The sequence below is a fragment of the Manihot esculenta genome, chromosome 10, assembly GCF_001659605.2.
Source record: "Manihot esculenta cultivar AM560-2 chromosome 10, M.esculenta_v8, whole genome shotgun sequence".
Taxonomy (NCBI): domain Eukaryota; kingdom Viridiplantae; phylum Streptophyta; class Magnoliopsida; order Malpighiales; family Euphorbiaceae; genus Manihot; species Manihot esculenta.
The window spans coordinates 25,046,731-25,058,090 of record NC_035170.2 but is presented as its reverse complement, the minus strand read 5'-3'; the positions used below and the strand labels follow the sequence as shown (position 1 = coordinate 25,058,090).

Genomic DNA, 11,360 nt, shown 5'->3' with positions numbered 1-11,360 from the left:
AAGTAAAGTGCAATGAAAGGAAGCCTCCTTTGTCTGGACGAGGCAGGAGAGCTGACGGTAAGCAATATATGAAGGGACCTAGTACCATAAGCTTCTCTCCTATTGAGAGAAAAAAAATTCCCTAGAACAAGTTGAGGTTTCAAAGGCTCGACAACAATCAATTGGTATGAATTTGCTAGATTATTAATGATTACAAGGTTATTTTTTTCACAAAGGTCTAATTGATTTTTATCGTGGATTAAAAAATAATTAATATGATTGTTCATAAATATGTAGAGGAGAGTATATCTTGGTTCAAATCAAGAAATCGAACTGAATTAATTGATTTCGATTCAGCGGTTCGGTTAGTCAAAACGTTTATTTGATTCGATAGTATTTTTTAGATTATTCGATTTTCAATTCGATTCAGTTTAAAAATATTAAATAACTGACTAACTGAACTTACCAATTTTACTATATGCTATTATACTAACCCTTATCCAATCCAGCTAATAGCGCAAGTCCAAACGTAATAAATTTATAAACTTTGATTTTAATATAATCAAACCGAATTAATTTTTATCGATTTGATTATATCTTAATAATCGATTTAATTTAATTTTTAATATTTTTAAAATTTAATTTTTAATTTTTTTGATTCAGTTCGATTCGAAAGATTATACCGTACTAATTTTACGTTACCAAGGCAGATTGAGATTTGATATATTTATTCAAATATTTTTTTTTCACCAGACAATATTTCTGAATTTATAACTTTAACTTTATGCTTTTTAATATATTAAGTTAAATATGAGTATTCAATTTCAATTTTTGAGTTGTATGTTAGGATATTTTAATAAACATAATTTTTTAGATTGATTTCACAATCAGCATTAATATCAAATTAATATAATAAATTATCAAATAAAATTTAAATATTGATGTGATTTTACATTTAATAAAGATATAAAAATATTTGTCTAATCTAATCTAATTTAATGATTAAAAATAATATTATATTATTAAAAAATAATATTATATTATGTAGTTGTAAAAATAAATGAATCATTGATTCTGATGGTGGTATTGGAGAGGCGTACACTCACAAGCAAAGAACTCATCGTCGTCCTTTTAACCATCGTGGCCAGTTGGAAAACAAATCACCCAAACCTGCTAATTTAGCCCTAACAATCGACATCTTTCCTCCATTTCAATGTCTCTCCTATGGATTGATTCCAATCTTCCTCTGAAACTCTGACTAATCTAATTCTGTCAACACCATTTGCAATGGCCGAATGTTCCCTGAACTTGCTACTTAAGAAACTCACCCAAGAAGACGATAACTTATTGTCCAGGGTTCCTGCAGACACTGAGTATATCTGTTATGAACTTGAGTCCATGAAGAGTTTGTTCAGAGTTGCAGATGCAATGGAGGAGACCAGCGACACTTCCCTCAACTCGTGGCTCAAGGCCGTCATAGATATCGTTTATGACATGGAAGATGCTCTTGATCGGTTCAAGCTGCATCTTGCTCGGGATCATGGGAATGGTTTCTACGCTTCTCTTCGGAAAGCCACTCGCTGTATCAATAGTCTGGAAGCTCGCCGTCGAATTGCTTCGGAAATGCAAAAGATCAGATCCAGAGTAGCAGATATCGTAGGATCACATCGGAGTTACTCGATGAAAAATGACATAATGGCGAAAGATTTGAACTACACCAACAGTTCATCACATCTGCCAAAACCACGACAAACCCCTTCCTCAATTGAAGAAGATAATCTAGTGGGAATCGATGGGGCCAAAAATCGGCTTATCAATTGGCTTGTTAGAGGCGAATCTGATCGTGAAGTGGTGTCAGTGGTTGGAATGGGAGGTTTGGGGAAGAGTACCTTGGCGAGAATAGTGTACGACGACGCAGAAGTGAAGAAACACTTCAAACTTCGAGCTTGGATCACAGTTTCTCAATCTTTCAAGATAGAGGACCTTCTTAAAGATCTAATTCAACAACTCTTCCGTGTGCCTAATAAATCCGCAGGTCATTTTGAGATGGTCAGCGAGGGAGAGGATAAAGTTAAGCTAATAACAGCTATCAATGAATTTCTTCGTCAAAGAAGGTACCTTATTGTCTTAGATGATGTGTGGGACACTTATGCCTTTGATGCTTTTGTTCGTGCATTGCCCAGAAACAACTTCGGCAGCCGAATATTGCTCACGACCCGAATCGTCACAGTTGCCGCAATGAAATCCCCTGAAAAAGTCTACGCTTTGAATCCATTGTCCCCTGAAGATTCATGGACTTTGTTCTGCAAGAAAACATTTAAGAACAACTCTTGCCCTCCACATTTGGAAGATGTATCAGAAAAAATCCTCCACAAATGTGAAGGATTGCCACTTGCTATTGTTACAGTAAGTGGTGTTCTAGCAGCAAAAGACCAGAACAGAATAGATCAATGGGATATGATTCATCGAACTCTTGGTTGTAATGATAGTTTGATGAATTTGAGAAGCGTACTATCTCTCAGTTACATTGATTTGCCTCACTATCTCAAACCGTGTCTGTTATACTTCAGCGTGTTTCCTCAGGATTCCCTGATTAAGACTTCGAGACTTATTCGACTGTGGATAGCAGAGGGATTCGTCAACGAAAGAGAAGGAATGACCCTGGAGGAAGTTGCAGAAGCCTACCTAACTGAGCTCATCAAGAGAAACTTAGTTCAGCTGGTAAAAGCTACCATTGATGGTCGTGTCAAAACTTGCCGCATCCATGAACTTCTTCATGAGATTGTCATTTCAAAGGCAAGAGATCAAGACTTTATAACAATAGTCAATACCCAAAGCAAGATTTGGCATGGAAAATTCAGACGTATATCGTTGCATGATACCATACCGAACATGCAGCATATAGCTTCTCAGCGGCTTCGTTCCCTGCTAATGTTTTGGGCAGGAGATTCTTTATCTCCCGTATTTCATTCGGCTTTTAATCAGTCAAGGCTGCTCAATGTTCTGGATCTGGAAGGTGCACCTCTGAAGGAATTTCCTAAAGAAATAGTCAGCCTCTCGCTTTTGAAGTATCTAAGTTTGAGGAATACAAAGGTGAATTCCATGCCAAGATCCATTGGTAAGTTGCAGAACTTGGAAACATTGGATCTCAAACATGCAAATGTAACGGAATTGCCTGATGAGATTCTGAAACTTGGGAAACTTCGTCACCTACTGGTCTATCGTTATGAAATTTCATCTGCCTATGAGATCTACACCAAAAATGGTTTCAAGCCACCAGCTCTTATTGGCAGCCAGCTGAAGTCTTTACAAAAGCTTTGCTTCGTAGAGGTCGATCAAGGTGGTAGCCTTATGCAAGAACTGGCAAAGCTTCATAACCTGAGGAGATTAGGCATTGTAAAATTAAAAGAAAAAGATGGGATGGCTCTGTGTTCTTCCATTGAAAAACTGATGAATCTTCGTGCATTATCAATCACTTCAATGGACGAAAGCGAGATCATAGATTTGGAGAGCTTATCAACTCCTCCTAGATTTCTTCAACGACTATACTTGGCAGGAAGATTACAGAAACTACCAGATTGGATTCCTTCACTTGAAAGCTTGGTAAAGGTGGTATTGAAATGGAGTAAATTAAGTGATGATCCAATTGTTTCTCTTCAGTGTTTGCCCGGGCTGGTTCATCTTGATCTTGTACAGGCATATAATGCAAAGGAACTTCGTTTTCAGCACAAAGGGTTTCAGAAACTAAAGTCCTTAGGATTAAACAAATTAGAAAAGCTTGAAGAAATAATGGTGGAGAAGGGAGCAATGCCCTGTCTTGAAAAGCTAATTGTTCAGAGCTGTCATTCATTGCAGAAAGTTCCAGTGGGAATTCAGCACTTGGTTGAGCTGAAGCTTGTGGAATTCATCAATATGCCTATAGAATTAATCATGAAAATGGATCCCAATGGAGAGCATGGAGATTATTGGAAGGTTGAGCATGTGCCAGAAGTTCATTTTTCCTATTGGAATAATGGTAATTGGGATTCCTTCTCTTTAAATTCTTTTAGAGATGATAAACATTATGGCCAGTCCAGCCATAAGAATCATTATTAGTGTATTGTTATGAAGTATCTGCTTCTTTTTTTCCTGTTTTTAATATCTTTGTTTCTTCTTTTATTTTCATGTAAATAGTGGTCATCCATTCAAGCTATGTGTAATTGATTTACCTAATTTTTAAATATTTGTGTATATTATCTTATATTCCTATTTACTATTCTCAAAAAAACTCGGGTAATGAATTGAGATCCATGAGATTCAGAAAAAAGTAGGATTTTAATATATGAGTGAGTTTTATTTTCGGATTTCCCTTTCGTCCATCATTTAATTCCTCTATTATGGACAGGTCCCGATGCATAGAGATTTATAATCCTACCGACCCATTAACTCCAATAGATTGAATTTTGATTTTTCGAGCTTTTGTTATATTAGATCAAATCTCTTAGCTCGAAACCTGCCCACGTCTAGGAAAAATAAATAGGGTCATAATTATGGACTTTTCCCTTCTTCCATTATCATACTATTTAATTTATTCCGTTGATCCAGCGGAAGACATTGTCGGATGAGAAATTTGGCTGGAGTGGCATATCTGTTGTGTCCTAAGATAAGCTCAACGAGAACAGAAATCTCATGTGGAACAAAAGGGTAAAAGCTCGTTTGATTCTATTTCCGGTACAAATACGAACCGGTTCTCTCTTGTAGACTTAATAAAAATCGGATGTACAAAATCCAGTACCGATGCCTCTACCGGCGGTTCTACCAACCGTTTAACTAGAGTGTATTTTTCAAACTATGGTCATCTCTCGGGTGTTTCACTTAGGTCATAGAAATTGATTTATAAACTATTTGAAACTTATAGGGTGTATTTATTTATGAAAAATAATATTTTATTTGTATTTTCTTTCTAAAAAAATTGAGTTTTCATTTTCTATGAAAAATAAGTAAAAATATGGAAAATATGTTGATATGTTAATAATAAAAAATCATTTTCAAATTTAAAATAATAAAAAATACTCGTAACTTTTATAATTAAAAAAAATTAAAATTTTTAAATTTTTTTAAAACTTAATTAGTTTTACTTTTAATTTTTTTTCTATGTATTAATAATTTATATTTTAATAATATAACTAATTTTAACTATTTTTAAATCTAGTTAAATATTATAAAACTAAAACCTGTTTTCCAATTTTTTTTATTTGGAAAATTAACACGTGTGAACATATAACTCTATTTTTTCAGTTTTTTTGAAAATTTTTTTAGAAAAACTGCTTCAGATTTGTATAAGTGAACAACCTTATAACCGTTTAAATTTTGAGTAATTATGTATTTAATTAAAATATTTATACATCATTAATTATTAATAATCCGTTGATATATTTAATAATAAGTAGTTTATAAATATATTTATTATTTAAATTATTAAAAATAATATTAAATAAAATATGTGATAAAATTTTAAAATTAAATAAGAGTAATATAGTAATTTTTTTAGTTAATTTAGTCTATAATTTTAGTATTTTATAACCCGCAAATTAAAAAGTTGATCACTCTACTGACAAGTTCATAAAATATTATAAACAAATAAGCTATTTAATTTTTAAACTTTATAAATTAGTTTAATTAACTATAAATTTAGAAACACACCTTAATAAGCGAATTCAAATCTCATAAAAATAATATTTCCGTCTGAAATAAAAAATTTTATAAAAATTTAATTTTTTAGTAATTTTATTATTTGAAATGAAAGTATTCTATTATTTTTAATTTTAAAAAATTATTATAAAAGAATTAAAATCTTATATGATTCTGTAAAAATTCATCAATCAAACCCACAAAATTAAAATCAACCAAAACAAAATTAAAAAAAAAAACCAGCCATTAACCCACAGCACAGCCTACACCATCTAAAAATTCACAACAGTAGATATTATCAATAACATACACAAACAACCGAAAAATCAAGAAAACTCAAATATCAACATTACGTAACATGCAAATAAAAATAAAACAGGAAAGGTTGATGAAAAAATATATTCAAAACTGCTCTGAAATAGCAAACACCATGATATTCGAGGAGGAAACCACGATAGAAGTTATGATGCAGAAGCGGTGATTATTAGATATAGCGATACGATTCCGTAATACCGATGTCACACAGTTTAATAGTCTTCATTGAAAAAAAATGGAGCAACTTTAAAAAATAAATTTAAAAAAATCCTTTTATGGGTATCACAAAATATACAAACGAAATAGTAAAAAACCAAATAAAAATCATTAATGCGTTTGACAAAGGAAAGGGAAATCAAACGGAAGGAAGGTGTTAAAATAGACGCCGAAACCAATGGTTATTCTACCTCAAAAGATAAAAAACTACAACCAAAACAACATACGACGCTTTAATCTCAAAAAATAAAAAATATCTTATAACGATTAAGGAAGAACCACTAATTTGTTTAAAATATAACTTAATTAGATGAATATCCATACTGATTAATATATATTTTTAATTATAGTTTAAATTTTATTTTTAAATATAATTAAATTAACTTTTATCTAATTTTTAATTTCTAAAAATATTTCTTTTAAAAATGACCCTTATGTGTTTTAACAATTTTATTAAATTATATTTTAATTTCAAATTATATTTTTTTTTATCGGCTTTTAGTTGGACTTCCTCTGACTTTGATTTTGCGTGGGAGTTTGATTTTTCTAGCAGATCTATGGAGCTTAAAACCTTTTGAAGATGATTTTTCATGGAGTGCTTGTAGCATTTCTATACTGATTTCTAACCGACTCAAACAACAACTAATTCTTCTAGTATCGGTAATTTTAAATATATAACACTTGCATTAGATTTTTATAAAAAAAATTAATCAATTTATCTTTATTAATAAAAAATAAAATAATATAAATAATTAAAATTATAAAAATTAAATAATATATAAATAATTAAAATTATATAAATTAATCAATATAAATATTTAAAATTAAAATAAATTAGTATTATGTTGAAAGATAATATTCTAATTGAATTTTAAAACATAAGAATTATAGTAATTTAATTGATAAAGGACTATTTAGAGTCTGTCAAGAGTTTCAACTAATATCGTTTAGTTAAGACGAAACAAGAGAAAAGATATGATAAAAGACTAAAAATCTTATTGAAATTTCTCAAAAATTGAAAAGTGCCTTTCTAATAGCCAATGAGACTATTTATAATAGAAACAAAACCCTAATGTACAAAATTATGAAAATATCCAAAATATCCAAAAATAATAATTAAAATACAAAAGTTAGGTCCGGTCCAAGTTTGCCGTAAAGTCCAAGGCTAACTGCTCCATATCATTCTCTTCCACTTGTAAAGAACTCGACCTCGAGTTGTCTTCAGCAGGATAGTACTGAAATAGATCCGCCACGTTAAACGTCTTGGAAATTTTCATCTCATGTGGGAGGTCAAGAACATAGGCATTGTCATTAATCTTCTGAATGATCCGGAATGGACCAATCTTCTTGGCATCCAGTTTTTTCTGTCCTCCACCACGTTCCTTGCGTAAATACACCATAACTTGATCACCGACATTGAAAGATTTGAAACGCTTATGTTTATTAGCTGTAACTTTATATTTATCATTGGCTTCCGTAAGACATTGTTGTACTTGCTTGAAAATATCCACGTGCTGCTTTGCCAGGTTGCTTGCTGCAAGACTGTTGTGATAACCTGTGGGAAGTGCGATAAGATCAACTGTATGCGCTGAGACTTTCCTGTACACAATAGCAAACGGTGACATCTTTGTGGAGCTGTGAATCGCACTATTGTAAGCAAATTCTGCTTGGGCAAGAGCAAGATCCCAAGCAATTTTCTTGTTACTGCAGATGCAGCGTAGAAGATTGCCAAGCGTTCGGTTCACGACTTCAGTTTGTCCATCAGTTTGGGGATGGGCAGCACTGCTGTATCGAAGTTCAGTCCCAAAACATTTCCATAAAGTCACCCAGAAGTGAGCTAGAAACTTCACATCTCTGTCAGAAGTAATGGTCTTGGGGACACCATCTAAGCGAACAATCTCCTGGAAAAACAGTTTTGCTATATGAGAAGCATCATTAATTTTCTTACAAGGAATGAAATGCGCCATTTTAGAGAACCTGTCAACAACAACAAAAATGGAATCATATCCACGTTGAGTACGTGGAAGACCAAGAACAAAATCCATAGACAAGTCCTCCCAAGGATGGGCTGGAATAGGCAGTGGAGTGTATAAGCCTGTATTCTGCGAATGTCCCTTCTGAGTTTGACACACTGGGCACTTCTGAACCATCCGACCTGTATCCTTTTTTAATTGAGGCCAGTAAAAACGCTCCTCCAACCCAGCAATAGTCTTGTCACGCCCCAAATGATCACTCAAACCTCCTCCATGGATCTTGCGAATCAACTTTTCCCGCAAGGAAGATCGAGGGATGCATAACCTGTTCTCCTTAAAAAGAAAGTCATCATGTATCAAGAACCCATCAGTAGGCTGGTGAGTCTGGACTCTAGCCCATATATCAGCAAAATCATCATCTGTAGCATACAAATCCTTCAGGAATTCAAAACCTACAACCTCCTGATTAACTGTAATCAACAGAGCAGCCCTCCTACTCAAAGCATCTACCACCTTATTACTATGGCCAGCCTTATGTTTAATGACATAATGAAAGGCTCCAAAGTAAGCTGCCCATCGGGCATGCATCTTATTCACATGTTTTTGAGTTTTAAAATGGATCAGAGATTGATGATCTGTGTGAATAATAAATTCTCGTCCCATCAAATACTGCTCCCAAGTTTTAAAAGCCCGGAATATTGCATATAGTTCCTGCTCATAAGTAGACCACTTCTTTCTAGTTTCATTCAGTTTCTCACTAAAGAAGGCAATAGGTCTTTTAGACTGTGACAATACTCCTCCAATCCCAACTCCACAAGCATCACATTCAATTTCAAACAGTTTATCAAAATCAGGTAGAGCAAGAATAGGGGCAGAAGTAAGCTTATCTTTAATCTCTTCAAAGCTCTTGTTGGCAGCTTCAGTCCATGCAAATTTCTGCACTCTCTCTTTCTTCAAGCAATCTGTGATAGGGGCAACGATGCTGCTGAAATTTCTGATAAACCGTCGGTAGAAAGTGGCAAGGCCATGAAAGCTGCGAACTTCAGAAATAGTTTTGGGGATGGGCCAATTCCGTATTGCTTCTACCTTCATCTTATCAACATGTATCCCTTCTGCACTAACAACGAATCCCAGGAACAGAACGCGCTCCGTCATATAGATGCACTTCTTAAGATTAATAATCAGCTCACTTTCTTGTAAGGCCATCATGACTTGACGGAGACACTGTAGATGTTCTTCCTCACTGCGACTAAATATCAAAATGTCATCAAAATAAACAACCATAAATTTGCGTAAGAAAGGACGCAAAACCTGGTTCATGAGTCGCATAAAAGTGCTAGGTGCATTTGTTAAACCAAAGGGCATAACCAGCCACTCATACAAGCCTTCCTTAGTCTTGAAGGCAGTCTTCCATTCATCTCTCTCTTTGATCCGAACTTGGTGATAGCCACTTTTGAGGTCGATTTTAGAAAAGACTTTAGCCCCGGATAGCTGATCCAGCATGTCATCCAATCGTAGGATAGGAAATCGATATTGAACTGTAATTTTGTTGATGGCCCTGCTATCCACGCACATTCTCCAAGCCCCATCTTTCTTTGGAACTAATAGGGCAAGTACTCCGCAGGGGCTAATGATATGGAGCAGTTAGCCTTGGACTTTACGGTAGACTTGGACCGGACCTAACTTTTGTATTTTAATTATTATTTTTGGATATTTTGGGTATTTTCATAATTTTGCACATTAGGATTTTGTTTCTATTATAAATAGCCTCCCTTGGCTATTAGGATATTTTGGATATTTTCATAATTTTGCACATTAGGGTTTTGTTTCTATTATAAATAGCCTCCCTTAGCTATTAGAAAGGCACTTTTCAATTTTTGAGAAATTTCAGTAAGACTTTTAGTCTTTTATCATATATTTTCTCTTATTTCGTCTTAGCCAAACGATATTGGTTGAAACTCCTGACGGAGTCTAAATAGTCCTTTATCAGATTCTCACAACTGCAACTATCTATAATTAGCCTGCAAATTGCCTCTCCTACTCGACACTTTACCTGGAAAATCTTCCTCCTTTGTGTCTCGTCCTCCTGTTTTGTTGAGCATAAGATCTTTTTCACCACATAGGTGACATCTCCATCTTCAGAACCAGCAATAGATCCGTCATCGTCATCCTCTTCCTCGTCAGTTTCAGCCACCTGCTCAACTATATTAACCTGCCGGCGGTCAGTATTAACTCCTCTACGTTCTGGACAATTATTCGATCGATGACCAGATTGCCTGCACCGGTAACATATGTCTCCCGTTGGCTTCTGATAAGGATTGGTCCTGCCTCCTTTGTCTATTGTAGTAGTGACTGCCTTGCCCTTACTGTCTCTCCTTTCTTCCATGGTATTCGGAGGGTTGCCAGAGTTTACAACCTTAGAAGGCTGCCCGCTGTAGTTGCCTCTATATTGCTGCGTCCCTGTTGAACCAGAATTTCTGTAATTGAAATTCCGGTTGTACTGCTGCTGTCGTGGCTGCCAATCAACACGCTCTTCTGCCCTTTTTGCATCTCAATAGCGTCTGCCAAGGTGAAAATCGCTGCTACTCCCATCATACAACGAATTTCGTGATTCAGCCCCCTCTGATAATGAGCAACCTGTTGGGCCTTGTTCTCACAGTTTTCACATCTCGCCTGCAGCCTTAAAAACTCCTCAGTATACTCATTCACCCTTCGGTTCCCTTGTACACAGTCATGATACCGGTTATATAAGACCTGAGCGTGATCGCTAGGCAAGAACCATTGTTCAAACATCTGCTTCATCAGCACCCAGTTTCGTATGGGCTCCAGCCTCTTCCGATAGCGTTCGTTTTGAATCGAATTCCACCAGGCTGCTGCTCCCCCTTTCAACTTATAGGCCACAATTGGAACCTTGCGCTCCTCTTCCACATTCATAATTTCAAAGAAGCGTTCAACCTCTGCCAGCCAATCAAGAACAGATTCAATATCTAATGAACCAGAAAAGTTTTGAAGGTCTACCTTGATCCTGTAACCTTCCTGATAGTACTGTTGGGGATTTGCAGGCATAAGATTGACGACCACAGGATTGGCGGCCACAGGAATGGCGGCCACAGGATTGGCGGCCACATGGGGATGTGCGGCGGCGGCGGCGGGTTGGTGGATTCCCTGCTGCAGGGTCAGCTGTCCGATCATCTCCCTCAATTCTGC

The 11,360-nt window shown here is 35.1% G+C and overlaps 1 protein-coding gene across 1 annotated transcript; it reads left to right on the top strand.

The window, feature by feature from the left end:
- The first annotated feature begins 1,067 nt into the window (after nucleotides 1–1,067).
- Nucleotides 1,068–4,210, top strand: LOC110624559 (disease resistance protein RPM1). Its single transcript, XM_021769754.2, has one exon. The coding sequence runs from the start codon at nucleotides 1,267–1,269 to the stop codon at nucleotides 4,072–4,074; it is 2,808 nt and encodes a 935-aa protein (XP_021625446.1). The 5' UTR covers nucleotides 1,068–1,266; the 3' UTR covers nucleotides 4,075–4,210.
- The last annotated feature ends 7,150 nt before the right edge of the window (nucleotides 4,211–11,360 follow it).

Excerpts from the sequence above, each read along its gene's own strand:
- LOC110624559 (XM_021769754.2), top strand. The coding sequence starts at position 1,267 with ATGGCCGAATGTTCCCTGAACTTGCTACTTAAGAAACTCACCCAAGAA.